This window comes from Marmota flaviventris, chromosome 16 (assembly GCF_047511675.1).
Source record: "Marmota flaviventris isolate mMarFla1 chromosome 16, mMarFla1.hap1, whole genome shotgun sequence".
Classification (NCBI taxonomy): domain Eukaryota; kingdom Metazoa; phylum Chordata; class Mammalia; order Rodentia; family Sciuridae; genus Marmota; species Marmota flaviventris.
This window is the reverse complement of record NC_092513.1, coordinates 12991649-13008930: the sequence shown is the minus strand read 5'-3', so window position 1 is coordinate 13008930 and position 17282 is coordinate 12991649. Positions and strand designations below refer to the sequence as shown.

Sequence of the window (17282 nt, the reverse complement as noted above, 5' to 3'; positions counted from 1 at the left end):
GAGCCTGTCGCTTGGAGGAAAACAACTTGGTGTATTCATGGGTAACGTTAAAATCTGAGCTTTCAAGGAAAAGTTCAGATATGCAAAAACTTGGTCTGCCATCTTGAAACTGTCAGCTTCTCAACACATACTTTTATGGTAAGATCAGCGGTGATATTGAGGAATGTGATTTTTTGATAACTCAGTGAACCCATATTTTCCAAATGACTAATTCCTGATACCAAATCATGAATGAGTAAAAGATCCATTCAAAGTGCAAAAGAGACCAACAGATTTTAATGTCACAGAGAACAAAAAGTTCATTGATGTGGTTTCCAATTTCACATTGTAGCTAACCTTTAAGGAATGACCACTTGCTCAGTTTGGATTTTAATATCAGAAGAAAAAAATGATATCCAAAATTATCTAAAAAGTCCTACAAGATACATCTTCCTCTTCTGACTACATAGCTGTATGTGGTCAGATTTTCTTCATCTGCTTCAACCAAAACAAAATACTACAATAGACTGACCACAGAAATGGACAAGAGAATCCAGCTGACCTCTATTATGCAGACCTTAAAAAGACTGGGTGAAAATAGAAAACAATGCCACTCTTCTTGTATTTTTGTTTTGAAAATAATTATTTTTGTAAAATATGTCACATTAAAATATAATGGATTATTTTTAATGAATTCATAACTAATTTTTTAACACTATGGCTTCAATTTCTAATATGGCAACTATTGATAAGTATAACCCAGGTAACTAAAAGTTCTCTAGGGTTGTCAATAACTATCAAGAATGTAAGGTAGTTAAGAGAAGGAAAAATTTGAAAAACTACGTCATGAAATGAATCCTGCCCAAACAGGAAGAACACTTCAGGATTATTAAGAACCTAGAGTCTGTTTGCTTTGACTTGAGATGGCTTGGGGGAAAAAAATCCCATCTGAGCCACTTGTACCCTCTCCTGTGCTTTTTAAGGCAACCTAGGCAAAGCTGCTCACACCTGTATATATTTTAACAGAGGTCGGTATTTCTTTCATTCCTGTCAGCTCAGCCCCGGCAGCAGTACTGTGCTATTTTGAGGCTGCACCACACTGTGCTGACACCTTCACTCCAATGGTCCTAAAGATGTTTCAAAGCCACTGTGGGCCTGCGGATCACAGGCAGACCTCAGAAAGGTACATTTTTCTGCATGTGGGTCAATAGGAATGTTGCTAAAAGGCATGTGGCACATGGGTTGTTGTTCCACAAAACGGCACATGATTTCTGATGATACCATTTTTGATTATCCGCAAACTCAGTAGCTGAGAAAGCACATGGGCTGGGATACCTGGAGGAGGGGCCCAGCAGGCTGGCTGCACTTTCATATGAGTTATCTTTTGGGAAAATGATACTCGGAAACAGCAAGGGAAAAGAATCAATCACCCTGTCAATAAAGTCCCTAAATTAATCTAAAAACTGAAAATTCTGGGGGAAAGAAGAAGAAAGAAGAGAATAAGTTGCATATTGGATTTAAACCACATGGACGAGTCTCATTTGAAGAACACGAGTTCCAGACACTGTTCCTAAGGTTAAGGTATATAACATATAATAACGTGTCTAGGGAAGAGAAGTAGAGTGTGATATTAGACACGATGAATCTGACCACAGAGTTAAAATATATTTTTTTTGAAATAAGTCCTTGAGTAAGTATCTCCAGAAATATAGTATAACTACAAATAGTACAGAAAACAAACGAGGATTTTACTTACTATGGCATCTTTAACAATTTGTTTGGCCACCTGTTCTGGCTTGCAAACAGATGTGGTCTCTGAAATCAGTCGAGTCTCCAAAGGCTAAAAGTGAAAAATATGTTTGTATCAATGCGATTATTGACCATTACATTAAAAATAAGGCAGTCTTATAGCACCCCAATTTGTAAGTAATTGTGCTTATGTACCTTCAAACAGAGTCCTAATTTTAGAATAAAGTCTATCTGGATTCTAAATCAGCTTCTACTCGGTCACTGTGGAACATTCAGCCCAGCTGCTAAGGTAGACAAGAAGGCCCCTGCATTGTCTATAGGATGTATGTGGTCTCGGCTTCAATGAGGACTTCTGACTCCTCACTGCTGCCTGGATACCTGACCCTATGTCCTGGGAAAATCTGCACCCATTTCTAACCATACTCCCAGGCCAGCAGATGACTGACACCTGGGGACAGAACTGAGGCCCTGGACAGGGACAGTCCCAACCCAGCCCCTGGTCAAGAATTGCAGGTGTTTCTTAAAGGACCTGCATTAACAGCAAAGAGACAGGATGCTGAAAGAGGACCCATTCATGAGACAACACTGAGTGGCCCAGAGTTTGGTGAAGTGCTATTCCAAGGCTGGGGTTTCAAATCCCAAATCCTGGCCTCTGGTTCTTCAAAAGGTGGCTCAAGGCCCTCTTAAATCTTATTTCAAAATTCCTTTCCTGAATCCTCGACTGGCAGTAATCTTGTCTTTGAACATTTCTGCCTTCACATATATTATACAGACTTCTGCACTTACATTTGATCTCCTAAGCAGCTTATGATAAGAAGAATCTTTTTTCCCCACATTTATCTTGGGCTCTTTTTGTGGCACTTCACACACACGTGTTAAAAATTCTTTAAAAATTCTTTAGAAGGGCGTTTCAAACTAAAGCCTTAATCTTTAGGAGGCTGCCTATTTTATTTACCATGTAGACTTAGGAAAATAAAATAAAAGCCAAAACATATTTTCTTAAAATAGAAAGCAAAGCAGTTCATAAAAGTCAGGATGAACCTGACAGGTTCTTGACGAACATGAATGAAGAGAAAGGCCCCTTTGAAGGGGCCACCATTCCTTCTTCCAACCACCAGATTGACACAACCAAGCCAGATGCACGTGAGATTTAAAGGTGCTATGTCGCCCCCTAAAGGGTCCACAGATCAATGCAGAATTGGATTTACCTGAACTCAGCCCAGTATTTTATAGGAGGAAAAACCCCGACTTAACACAAAATCAAATCTTAGGGAAGTCACCACTCTGTGTCAGCTCTGTCTTCAGACTAAGAGACTGTAGACCAAATGCTGAAGATCTGCTTAGCAGGCCTCTCCTTATTCCAAGGCAGGACATTTGGCTTAAATTTACTTCTTTGAAACAGTAGTAATTTTAAAAAATGCAGAGCCAAAGAGAAAAGAACAGAGGGGGGAAAAAAAGCTTCTAAATCATAAACATCTTTTTTTTTTTTTAAAGGGGCGGGGAGAGGGAGAGAGAGAATTTTTTAATATTTATTTTTCAGTTTTCGGCAGACACAACATCTTTGTTTGTATGTGGTGCTGAAGATCAAACCCAGGCCGCACGCATGCCAGGCGAGCGCGCTACTGCTTGAGCCACATCCTCAGCCCCATAAACATCTTTTTTTTTGCAAATATAAGAATATGAAATATAAGTACCAATTTTTATGCTGTAGAGATTCCTATTTACTGAAAATTACTACAATTAGGAAAACAAAAATCTAAAAAATAAAATGAAAAAAATCTAAAGATAAGATCACCCTCAATTTGAGGTGGTAAATCCTTTCCTACCACCTTATTTATTTATTTTGGTATGGGGGATTGAACCCTGGCTTACTTAACCACTGAGTCACATCCAAAGCCCTTTCTATTTTTTATTTTGAGACAGGGTCTCACTAAGTTGCTTAGGGCTGAGGTTGGCCTTGAACTTGTGATCCTCCTGCCTCAGCCTCTGGAGTCACTGGGATTTTGGACTCAGAGAATGACTACCACATGTCACCACTCAGGGAAGCTATGAGGCACCTTGCTGGAAACAGAAAAAATCAAGCAAAGGGTGGCACTGAATGGTGAGTGCCCAGACCTCCTGCCCTGCTTGGGTCTCACAATGCAGAGAGCTGGTTTTGTGATTCCTCACTGGGGAAACTGATCGAGCCATGGGAAAGGACAGCCGATGAGGACATAAGGGAATCCAAAAAGAGCCAGTTCCCCCTCCTGGCCCTGCAGGGAAGTGGGAAGACAGAAGCCAGAGCCCTACAGCTGGCTTAAATGTGGATGACCACGGATGGCCAGACCTCTGAGTCTGAGGAATGCCTAAAACAACAGCAGCAAGGATGACCGGAGAAACTTGGAGAAAACAGATAAGGGGATACAGACGGCAGTTAAAATAAAAAAAGAAGGAAAGAAAAAACCACCTACTGGGCGCTGTGGCACACCCCTGTTAATCTCAGCCACCAGGGAGGCTGAAGCAAAGGATCACAAGTTTGAGCAACTTAGCAAGATCCTGTCTCAAAATTAACATAGAGAAGGGCTGGGGACATAGAGCACCTCAGGGTTCAATCCCCAGTACCATGCACAAACACCCACATGAAAACAAAACAGAATGCCAAACAATCACAAAAATAAAACAAGACCAAAACCCTGGAAAGAATATCCTCAGAAATAAGATATGAAATCCAGGAAGGAGGACAAGCTATACATGTTTTTATTAGTGCATTATAGTCATACATGAGAGTGGGGTTCATTTTGACATGTAAAATATTCAAAGAAAAGAGCTGGAAAAATTTTTACACATGACAGCATAAACAGAAATTTCAACAGAAAAGTTGAAAAAAAAAATGAGAGAAACAAAGAAAAATAGGGGACGAGTCCAGAAAGTTCAACATCTGAGTGACAGAAGCTCCAAAAAGAACACTCAACATACTTTGGATGGAAAGAAATTATCAAAAAAGTAATATTAAGAAAATGTTCCAGAACTGAAGTGCATGAGTTGTCAGAATAAAAGGGCTCATCTGAGTGTCTAGCATATAAAATGAGAACACGCTGCATCAAAATACATTAAGTGAAGATAAAAAGGGACAAAAAGCTTCTAGAAATAAACCAAAAAAAAAAAAAAAAAAAAACAGATTCTATGCAAAGGGTTGGGCTATCGTGATGCCAGCCCGAATCAGTGGAGAAATGCCCCCCAAATCAGAGGGGGCTTCATTTCCAACCTAGAATTCTGTGCCCCACAGGACAACCACAGGGCAAACAGGGAAGAGAGAAGCATTTTCACACACAGGTTCTAAGCATGGGTGACAGGTGACATCTGATGTGCCCTTCTAAATCGGGCAGGTAAACTACGGCAGTAATAAAATGGAAATCCTGAGACCCAACAAAGGAAGGGACAGGAACCTGCAGGGATATAGTGAGCAGAGGAGTGGAGACCTGCAGGTCTGGATCAGGCCAGAGGTGGAGGCCAGGAGGAATGTCTTTAGGGAAAACAGAATGAAAAGTAACAGAAAACCCAGTTTGGGATCAAAAGGAGACTTTCAGTTCTGTCTGAGACTGAGTCACGTCACACACACAAACACACACACACACACACACACAAAGTCAAGAGAGGAAAAGGCCAGAAAGGAAATGTCATTTTAGAAATGCTCAGGTGTGAATGATATTTATAAAGTCACATGAATATAGACACTGATCTGATTTAACCAAATTACCCAGGGAGAACCCAGGAGGGGGGAATAGATCGGGGTCTTAGATCATATCTTCCACGGCAGAAAACCAATACATGATCTCTAAATCTTAAAAATAAATAAATAAGTAAATAAGCGGATGCAGCGTAGACGTGTTGATGAATGAGTGAAGCCCAAGGAGAGGGCTTCGGGAGTGGGCGACAGAAGGCAGAGACTCGTGTGGAGTGACGGGTGTCATAGGACGGGCCACCCTGACCCATGTTAGGAAGGAGGTGGCCATGAGAACAAGCCAAGAGGAAGCTTCCTCTGGAGAACCCGGCAGGACCTCAGGCCCTGGATCAGCACTCTACCCCCAGGACACCCCACAGACACTGGTGGCTGACCACAAGCTGGAGCGAAAGAATGGAAAATCAGAAAAAAAAGAGGCTTAAGATGCTGAAGATGGGGCTGCCACAGCTGGGAGCACTGACCTTCGTTTTGTTCTCCTCGGCGAAGCCGGGGGTGTCGGTGTCGGGTGGGTAGGCCACTGTGACGTACACGTTGTACGGCTTCACCTGCGGCAGAGAAGCAAGGGTCACACCTAGGTCAAGGGCACTCCATCTTGCATCCTGCCCCACTGACCCGCCTTGGGTGCCCCGATGTTCAGGAGGTGGTCAGAGCAACAGGGTGATGCTGTAAGGGAAACCACCTGCCCTCTCACCTGGCCCTGATAACCAGCAGCTCTGGGGGCAAGGATTTGTACCATCAGAATCTCTTTGCTAATTCTGTTTGCTACTGGCTCACTTTTTGGTCACCTTTTGGTTTTGGAAGCAGAGGTAGCCTAGACTGCAAATCTTAAGGAGAGCGAAATTGCCAACACTGCTGCCTACTGCAGACCCCAGGAGCCCGCCAGGGTCCCCCTCTTATCACGCCGCCCATTTCTCCCAGGTTCTCTCAGTGAAGCACAGTTCTGAAGTCAAACATGGGGATCTACAAGGGTCAGGAGAAGCAGAGGTCCTTGGCTGGCCATTCTAGAATGTGTGACAGGGAAAAGATGCCTCTGTTGGTTCCGTTCCAGCGCCACCACGAGGGCGTGAGAGAGCTCATCCTCCCAGCCCAGCTATGCTCAGAAATGGCTATGGATGGTGGCCAGGCCACGGGGTTGATGAGCAAGCAATTTCTCTTCCACTTGTTTTTGAGACAGTGACTTAAAAAAAAAAAAAAAAAACTTGTCTCCCACGGCCTTGCCCTCTGCTGTGCATGGACCAAGGAAAAACAGCACAAAAAAGCCAATAAGAGGAAATTAGAGAGGCCTTATAAAGACTGACCCTGGATGCTTAGGCTGGTCACTTCTGTGCATCTCTCTGCCCCTGGCCCACAATAAGTAAGGACCAGAAACTAACATAAGACAGTATTTCAAAGTAGAGTCTCAGACTCAAGGCTATGGTTGCAGTGGTTAAACAGAGCTTTTTGGAACATTTTCTCATGGGGTGGGACCATAAATTGTTGGGGTTGAGAGAAACCAAGCCAATCCCCTTTTGGGCTGGTATCCTCTCTATAATTATCAAGCCAAATGACTCTCCCAGTCAAAGGCTGGATATTTCCAGGGCTAGCAACTTAACCATTTATGCAGGCTTTTATTTAATTATCTAACAAATACCTATTGAATTCCTACTATGGGCCAATATTGTTCCTAGAATGCAGCATACAGCCTTGAACAAGCTGACTAATCCCTGTCCTTGTGGAGCTTCTGGTCTCCTGAAACTTTTGGTCACCTGATTTACTAAGAGCCGAAAGCTGAATATACCCTCCTTGAACTACTGACCTCATAGCAATCAGCAAAGGCAATGAGGGTTGTCCGGGTTCACTTGTTCTTGGTTAGACAAGTCCGACCCCTGAGATCACCACTTTCTAAGAACGTGCGAGCCACTCACTAAGGTCCTGCTTAGGTAGCCGCTGCCTGCTTCTCCGGGTCCCTCTGCCCTCCCACTGTGCCCTGACTCCCATGGTCCTCTTTTCTTCCTTCCACCTGGGATCAACCTCAAACAGAAAGACCTGATTTACCATCAAAATGATCCCACATAAGACCTGTTGTTCCTCATTCCACGACAACAAAGGCACAGGGGATGGAGAGAAGACTATTTACATGAAACTTCAGAATTCAAGCTTCAACTTACTTTCTGACCTCTGTGGGCAGGGATGGAGGGAGGAGGGGGCGGGGCCTGATCAGGTTTTTTTTTTTTTTGGCTAGGTCTCTGATGGCACAACGTTGGCTCCTACCTTAAGTCTACTTTCCAAAAAGATTAAAATTTAAAATCTTTAAATAATATATTTGTAACCAACATATTAAGAAAAATATGTATGCTTTCAGGATTATCCACTGTATCTACAGCATTTCCAAGGCCCTACCTTAATCTGGGGACAAAGCCAAGGGGAAGGAAGACTTTATTAAAGTTTATTAAACCAAAAGGATTACTGCAAGTATTCCATTTGAGCAGCTATATTGGTTTCATTCACAGAAACTGACTGAGTTATCCAGATTTCAAAAACAGCTCTCATTTTGTAGGGAAACAATTGGTTTGGTGGAAGTTCTACTATAAACAAACTAGATTTTGAAGACAGGATTTATTTCTTCCCAAATAAGAGGCTATTTTTCAGGGTACATGTTTTTTTTTTTGTTGTTGTTGTTGTTGTTTAAGTAAGGATATTTTCAATGGAGTCCAAATATGGATGGAATTCAAGCCAACTTGGGAACCCAGGATCTGCCATGTGCAAAACACACTTGTCACCAAGGCTGAGGGAACTCTGTACTGGCAACTAGCTCTCTTTTCTCTCCTCTGAATTAGCATCTCTGTCCTACCAGAAGTGAAACCAGACCACCCAGATTACACACCTTGCCCTCAACTAGTGATCTAGACTTGTCTCTGCAAGACCAGATTTAGAGGAAACACCCCAGTGAGCAACGTTTTTATCTCCAAACACCCGCCGCACCCACATGGACTCTACAACCAAAGTGAAGGGCTGGAGACAAGCAGCCAGATGAATGAGACCACTTCTGACCTGAAACCCAGACACATCCTCTACTGTGGAAGACCCAGACACGTGGAGGTGAACACTCAGGCCTTCTTATTATTTCTCTCACCAAGTAACTCTATGACTTTGAGAAACTCACTGAAATCACGGAAAATTCAGTTTTCTTTCCATAAGGTGGCTTAACAACATCTGCCTCATGTATTTCAAAAAATTTTGACAAAAAATAAAATAAAATGGTTATTCACAAAGGGAGTTTTCTAAGTAAAAATTGCAAAACAAAAAACAAGATTCTTATCTGAAATTTCACAGTTGTGCATGCCCTATTGGTTAAGTGTACTATAATGATCTATTCTGATTAAGATATTAATCTTAATCAGATTAGATCTGATTCCTGGTTCCTTTGTTAGAAAAACAACACAGTTTATCAGTCTCTAAGTGGCCCATCAGGACTCAGTCCCTAGCCCAATAACTTGTACAATATTTAGGCCACGTGCTTCTCTGTCACACACCATCCAGCTTTCTTCTGGTATATTCTTAACATGGATTAACAACTATAGCCTGTGCGTACTTTTATAAATAAAGTTTTACTGGACCCAGTCACACCTGTTCATTTATGTGGCTGCTTTCCTGCTACCACAGCTGACATCAGCAGGTGTGACAGGAACTATCCGGCCCTCAAAAGCCTATAATTTACTATCTGGCCCTTTACAGGAAAAAAAAAAATCACTCACCACTGATCTAAATGATTAACCAGTACTTCCGAAAGCACACTTATTACAAGGGGGCTGGCCATGCGAGGTCTCTTCTGGGCTTCTAACGTCGTGAGGTAGTATTACATTCCAGTGTAGACTATGGCAAAAGAAATTCTACCTTATATGGTACTGGATAGACCCCAAGTGACACTCTCTGAGCCTCCCTGTGTGACCATAATGTATAAGTCCACCCACACCTGAGAGGTACACGCACCACGATACTTTCTTACTCTCTTTGACATTTTTGTAAGATGTGAAAAACGTAAGTATTAGGAGAGCCAAACTGATTTTTTTATTCTACCCCTCTCATTTTATAGATGAAGAAACTGACACCAAGTTAAATGTCTTGCCTAAAAGCCAAGAGTCACTGCCTGATTCAAGGGCTTCCCCTCAAGGTTTGCTAATTCTGTTACTTATCAGGATAGATCTTTTTGTTAAAGGAAGATCTCTATGGAAAAAAAATATCTGGTTAACCTTACATATACACAGTATTAGGCCAAAAACACCATGACAATATTACTTAGCACTTTGTGTATTCAGTAGGCAAAAAACATAACCATTTTTGCTTCTGTACAATCTCTATGCAACGAGAAAGGCGAACTGCAAAACTCAGGAGTCAATTTTCTTTCACTAATGTCAAATCTACAAATCTCAAATTTAATGCCCTCTCTAATTAAATTTAATGTCACATCTACGAATCTCTAATTTAATGCACTAAAGGAGCTAGGAAACCAAAAAACTTGTATAGTGCTGAACTGAGAGGAATAAATTCAGAATTTAACTTTTACCTCCATCTGCAGAGCTTCCGCCAATCCCCTTATGGCAAACTTGGATGAAGAGTAGGCCGTGAAACCAAACAATCCCAACTGTCCCGCCTGAGAAGACACAAACACGATCCTGCCCACCCGGCGCTCCTTCATGGTGGTGATCACTGCTCGGCTGGGATACACGCTGCCCAGGTAATTGACGCTCATTAATTTCTGTAGGGAACAGAGAAGCCACATGAGGAGAGAACAAGGTCAAGAGTTCTTCAGTGGAAGTCCATAAATGAATGAACAGCTACATGATACTGCAAAGGAGATGCTCAGCACCTTCTGTTTGAGGCCCACTTCAATCCTGTCTTGCCTTCTCACAATGACAACAATTAGATCTTCGCTGAAAATTGGTCAAAATTAGTTTTCCTCTTATAAAGTATACGACATGTTGCAGGTAATACTTTTTGAAAGATAGTTTTAGGAAAGAGCCTCCAAATGTTTCTAGTCCTACTGGGTCTATGCTACAGAAGGACCATAAACAGAGCAGGACAGTGGTTACCAGTTCAGATTTGGGGGTTCAATCTTTGGCTCTACCATTTGGTACCGATTTGATAATGAACCAGAAAGTCAGATGCTCAGCTCATTTTCTCAGCTGAAAAGAAGGTTAAATTTGGAATTACCACAGGGAAAATACAAGTTAAATGCTAGTGCAGTTCCTGGCCCACAGCAAGCCAATACGCATTGGCTCTTATACTGCCATGGGCAAGGGCTTAAGTGGGCACTTAGAGTTCGTTACCCTCTTCCTAAAACTCTCAAAACCTCGAACTTTGAGAATCTAAGAATGCTTGCATTTTAATGTTTCTCTATTAAGAGTCTTATAGAAATATTAGCTTTACCATAATGTAAAGCTAATCAATCTTAATATGTTTAAGATGGCCCCAAACAGCAGGAGTGACATGGAGAAACACTTATGCCATTGGTTTTTAAGAAACAGAGGTCAGGTGTCTTTAGACCATGGCTATAACTATTTAAATAATGAATAAAAGAATGCGTGTGCAAGTATAGAATCAAGGAAATACATTAAATCATAAGTGATTATGGCAGGATGGTGGTCTTCCCATTTCCCCCCAAAATATGTTTTAGTATCATTATATTGTTTTGATAATAAAAATATCCTTAAAAAATATCTGAAAAAAGGCGGTCCACAGTGTTCACTTTGGCACCTTTAGAGATCCCACTTCCTGGACAAACACATAAGAACAAAGAAAATAGAAATGGAAATAACAGCAAGAGCATTTTGCAAGTTGAAGAACAGGAGGACCAGTGAGGAGTAATTTAGCAGAACATGGACAACTTAATTCTTAGCTGGAGTGGAGAAACTAAGAATAGACTGGGGCTGGGGACATGGCTCAGTTGATAGAGCGCTTGCTCCACATGCACAAGGCCCTGGGTTCGATCCCCAGTACCACAAAACAAAACAAAACAGGACTGGACCCTAAAAAAGGCTCAAGAAGCACTGAGCACCTATGGGATGAGGAAGGCTAGATGGGTGCAGGGCTGAGAGACAGGAGGTCAGGGTACAGGTAGTTGGGTAGAAACAGCCCAGATGTCCATCAACGACAAATGGATAAACATAAAGCACACCTCATTCAGTGGAGTGTTACCAGCCCATGCAAAGGAGGAGGTAATATAATACATGCTACAAGGCGGGGGACCTCAGAACCATGCTGAATGAAAGGAGCCAGATACAAGGGCACTGATCACAGGGCTCCACTCATAAAACACATCCAAAGCCAGGTGTGGTGGCACACGCCTGTAAATCCAACAGCTCAGGGAGGCTGAGCCAGGATGATCACGACTTCAAAGCCAGCCTCAGAAAAGTTGCTAAACAACTGGCTCTAAATAAAATACAGACTATGGCGGGGGATGTGGCTCAGTGGTTGAAGGCCTCTGAGTTCAATCCCTAGTACCCATAGGGGGTTCCCTTTTGTGGTGATGAAAATGTCTTGCAATTAGAGGTGGCAGTTACACAACACTGTGAACGTCTGAATGCAGTAAATGCCTCTAACTGTTCACTTTAAAGTGCCTTATTTTATATAAATCTCACCTTACTTTAAAAAAATTGATGTAGGACAAGGACAAAAGCAAAAAAAAGGACAGTCCGATCTTAGAGGCCTCCCTCTCCACAGAGGGATACGGCCCCTCTTCCAGGGTGGCCGGGACAGAGGTGTGGCTCCTAGCAAGGATCAGTCCAGGTTTAAAATGGTCTGCTGAACCCGGAGACTGCCACTCTCCACCACAGTTGCCCTCAGGACACTGCAGTTAGGTGCATGTCTCCCAGGCAGGAGGCCAGGATTCTTTGCTACAGCTTCTGTTCAACCCAATAAATAAGACCTATGGAACCTGGTCCCACCCAAGATCTGGCCCTGTCACAGAGGGCCAGATGAGACAGCTCTACCCAGAGCACAGGACTCCCCTTTAGCCCTTTAGAGTCCTCATCTCAATGTACAAACATGGCCAGGCATCAGCAGCCACCCAAGCAAAGCCCCTAACACAAGACAGACACCCTGGCGCCTTAGAAGGAATAAACAAGGAAGCAGACAGAATGGAAGGACAAAAGGAAATTGACGAAGACTTCTCAGTATCCAGGGCTCAGGATGAGGAAGACACAGCGTGGAGAAACCATGGAAAAGGGAAATCAAGAGACGTGTACTGCCTGGGGCTCCCCAGGACCTCGCCAGGCTGGGTGACTCCCTAGAAAGCCTCACAATCCTCAGCTTATAGTCACTGTCACAATGAAGATTTATTACAGGGAAAAGATACAAACAAAATCAGTAGAGGAAAAGACACTGGGAACAAAGTCCAAAAGAAACCAGGTGCAGGTTTCCCACAGTCCCCTCCCAGGGGGTCACATGAGACCTGCTTGATTCTTACACAATGAGTTGAAACAACACGAGCTTCACATCTTCTGCTTGTCACTGATACCTGCACACTTTCACCTGGCGTGAGCGCTTAGTTTCCTGTTCACAGTCACACCCCCTATGCACCAGCCACTGAGTGCCTTTGTTCCACCACCAGACACACACAGGTCAACAATGCCTACTCCTGTTGTCCAGGCGCACACGCCCCCTTATTGGGGTCCCAGCGATGCATTTATCACAACCATGCAACTATATATGCCCCCATCCACCCTTTGTCCCCATGTTTAGTCAAACTGAGTCTGTGGGTTCTCACCCCATATCACACACACACACACACACACACACACACTCACTCACTCACACTCTCTCTCACTCACACGCCTACTTTTCTGGCCACCCCCCAAATCCTTTGTCTCATCACTTCATGCCTAGACTATAAGAACTGTTTTTCCCAAATTAATTCTTTACACAGCTGCTGATATAATCTTCAAATCTCCCTTCCATTCCTTCCACATGAAGGTATACAAGTCTAGACAACTCTTTTAATGCCAAACTGATAAAGGAGCCCGAAGACACATCCCACCACTGTCCTTCTATCTACACCCTGACTCTCCTGCTTGCTGTAAGTAAATCCAGAGTTGGTGGTGCTTTCCCACGGCCGCCAGAAGCAAGACAGTTACAAAATTGCCTCAGCAGTCTCCTTCTCTATAAAAGCTTAACTTCAGAGTCAAGCAAAATTCAAAACCATCAGCACATTGAAGGCTGAGCAGAAAAAACGTGGCAGATATACACTAACTGCAAAATTCTGTGCCCTTAAAAAAGATTTCAAATCTAATGCCCATTTCTTTGACACTGAAAGAAATTATTAAAAGGGTTCCTTGGAAAACCTGCTTAATATGATATAAATAGGATGCATCACTTTCTGATCTTGAGTTGAGAACTCCAGTGAGACTGTTGTTCAACTTTTTTGGTCTCTCATTGTTCATAATACAGGTACTTGACATGAAGACCCAACATCTTATGTGATCGCAGCAAACACTGCAGTAATCTATCACAGGAGATGTTGCATTTTTCATTTTAGAGCTGAGAAAAACTGAGGTTCAGAGACCAGTCCATGTTCTTACGGTTCAGCGGTCACAGCCCTGGGACCAAGACCTTGTCAGCCCTCCTCAGTCTTCTCAAGCATCTATGAACGCCTGAATGCACTCATCTACTTTATTCTTAAAGCCCTTACCCAAGCCTTGTTCTGCTTTTTGTAGCTGGGCTGCCCCAGGAAGCAAACATTTGTACTTACTTCAAAAGTGCTAACTTCGAGATCTTCGAATTTTCCTGACAGTGATAGTCCTGCGCAGTTGACAAGCATGTCCACTGGGCCCAGTTTCTCCTGAGCCTAAAAAAAAAAAAAAAATAATAATAATAATAATAATAATAATAATGTAACAAAGCAAAAGTAAGAGAGAGAAGAAAAGAATCACTTAGCAGCAAATCAAGGCCAGTAAATGAAACCTACAAAACTGTTAAACATACAGGGAAGATTTACCAATTCCAAGTCACAGAGCAAAATGGTAAGAACCAATCAAAAATCAAGCGCTCTAATTCCAGTCAACCCCACCTCTTACTTGTTTTATGACATTCTCTACTTGGTTGTAGTCTTGAGATACATCAACTGAGATACAGAGCACCACCTGTTAAGGAAAATAAATAAATGTCAGAGATATGCAAGTGCTGAAACTAATTTTAAAGTGATTTTTAATTAAAAGCAATCCTCTATGATAAAGGTGGATGATTCTGAATGTACAGATCAGTGACTGAAACCAGTTAGTGATGCAGTTAAGACAGTTGTACCTAGGAATCATGGAATGGGGGTTGGAAGAGCATTGGCACCCATCTGGAATGCCTGGTGCTTCACTTTGGCTGAGTGTCCCCACAAAGGCTGATGTGTTGAAAGCTTGATCCCCAGCCTGTGGTGCCACTAGAAAGTAGAAAACCTTTAGAAGAAGGAGCCTGGTGGGAGGAAAACAGGCCACTGGGAGGAGGCCCTTGAAGAGGATACTGGGACCCAGCCTCTTCCTCTGTCTTCACTTCCTGAGTGCCAGGAGGTGAGCGGCTGTGTGGTGGTGTGTGTCTGCAGTCTCAGCTACTTGGGAGGCTAAGGCAGAAGGATCTCTTGAGCCCAGAATTTCAGGGCCAGCCTGGGCAATATAACAAGACTCCATGTCAAATAAACAACAACGAAAAAAGAGACCCATTTCTTTAGGATTTGACACAGCAGGGTGGAAATTTTTATTTAATGGAAGAAGGAACTGTAGCCAAAAGATTTACATTCCTAAGAAAAGGAAACAGTCCCGATCATAAACACAACCTGGAATATTCTAGACAAGAGGGCTTTGCCCTTGGTTGTAGTATACCCCAAGTAGATTTTATTTCCAAGTCATCATGTAGAAAACATTTTTTTAAAAGAGGGTAGGCATCATAGGATTAATTTTAAAATGTGTCTTTTTAATACATTTCACAAAGTATCAGACCATCTGTGGCATAAAACCTATGCCACAGACAAGTGAAATTTCAAAGAAAAATATTAACGAATTATCAGGACAAAAATATCCCCCTGCAGGGTCTCCTCACTGGGAAAAACAAGCCAGTCTAGGCAGAAGGATCAAGCTCTCACCCGCCCAGCCCTGATGACTTGCCCCCTCCACAGGATGGAGACAAGTTATCTTCCACCTGACCTAAAGCCCAGAGCAGAGATGGTGCTGGCAGCAGGCAGCACGGCCTTCAGCTACCACCTTCCAGCTTACACCACACTCCTGTCCACCATGAGTCCCGTGAGCACAGGGGGAGCAGAGGTGGTGTCCTTCTGATGTCTCAGAGAATGGGGTACAGTCAGGGGCCACGGGCCTAGGGGAAAACTCTGTGGACAAGGAATTTTATCTGTAGCTTAGACTGCAGCACCGACCCCCCCACACCAAAAAAAAGAAAAAAGAAAGAAAGTGGAAACAGCTCAACAATAGGGAACTTATTAAACAAACTCTGGGGTCCCCCATATTGTGTGCCATAGCAGTCTGAAAAAATGAGGGAGATTTATTTTTATTGAGATGGAAAGATCTGTATTAAATTCATGAATGGGGAAAAAGCGATTAAAACCACAGTGAAATACTACTTAAAACCCATCTAAAAGGCAAAGCTTAAAAGTCTGCTAATACCAAGTGTCGACAAGGATGCGGAACAACCTAAACCACCACTGACTGCTGGGAGTAAAACCAATTTGGAGAGGGTGAAGACACATGGCTACGTGTACAGCAGCTCAGCAATTCCATTTCTAAGTATGTACCATTGCTGCACATGTGTACAAAGAGACAGTGCTCTTACAATAGCAAAAACCAAAACAAACTACCAGAAAAAACTAGAAACAACCTAAAAATCCACCCAACAATAGAACCAGTGAACAAAAGGTAGTTTATAATTGAATACCATATAGGAGTAGAAAAATTAAGTGAACTCCTATGTAATGCAACAATATAAAAGGCTTTTTAAAAATAAAATTGAGATCTGGGCGTTGTGGCTTAGTGGTGGAGCGCTTGCCTAGCATGTGTGATGCACAGGGTTTGATTCTCAGCATAGCATATAAACAAATAAATAAAATAAAGGTCCAGCAACAACTAAAAAAAATATATTTTAAAAAACTAAAAAACAAATAATATTGAATGAAGAAAGAAAGTTGTGCAAAAATGCATAAAGAATGATGACATGTCAATCTATGGAGACCGAAAGTACATTAGTGATTGCCTAGGACTGAGAGTGGGTGGAACGGGAGAGGTGAGATTGCCAGTGGGTGTGGAGATTCTTTATGGGGTAAAGGTAGTGTCCTAGAATTGACTGTGGTGGCGGTTGCTCAACTGTGATTTATATTCAAAAGCAAAGATTGCACACTTCAAATGGGGCAATTTTGTGTGGTGTGCGAATATATCTCAAGAAAGCAGTTTTTTTTTAAAAAAAGAAGATGCCAGAGAGTTAAAAAAGAAACAGAACTTTAAAAAAACAAAACAAAACAAAACAAAAAAACCCTACAACAACAACAACAAAAAAACACTATCAGATCATACATATTTTACTAAGAATGGTAGAAGTTTTTAAAAAAGCAAAGAAGGATCAACACAAAACTCAGGTGGGGGTGTCCTCCAGGGATGAGAGGCTGGTGTGGGGGATACTCTGTTAAACTCCATTTCTTTAACTTGAGTGACAGGTCTCTAGTAACTAATTTGTCATTTATGCTTCATCCTCAAATATACATCAGGTGTCCCATTTTATTCACCAAAAAATTCCACAACCAAAAGTGTTTCAAATACCTTATCCTCTTAAGCATTTGTATAAATTTTATTTAAATGAATGAGTCGGCAATGAT

General features: G+C 42.3%; 1 protein-coding gene across 1 annotated transcript in view; it reads right to left on the bottom strand.

Moving 5' to 3' along the window:
• Kdsr (3-ketodihydrosphingosine reductase) overlaps positions 1–17282 on the bottom strand; it is a 33227-nt gene that overhangs the window by 8674 nt on the left and 7271 nt on the right. Inside the window, exons 4-8 of the mRNA XM_027948982.2 lie at positions 14500–14565; positions 14175–14270; positions 9993–10184; positions 5911–5994; positions 1736–1819 (exon numbers count right to left, since the gene is read on the bottom strand). Of these exons, the coding sequence (XP_027804783.1) occupies positions 1736–1819; positions 5911–5994; positions 9993–10184; positions 14175–14270; positions 14500–14565 (522 nt within the window). The remainder of the gene's footprint in view (positions 1–1735; positions 1820–5910; positions 5995–9992; positions 10185–14174; positions 14271–14499; positions 14566–17282) is intronic.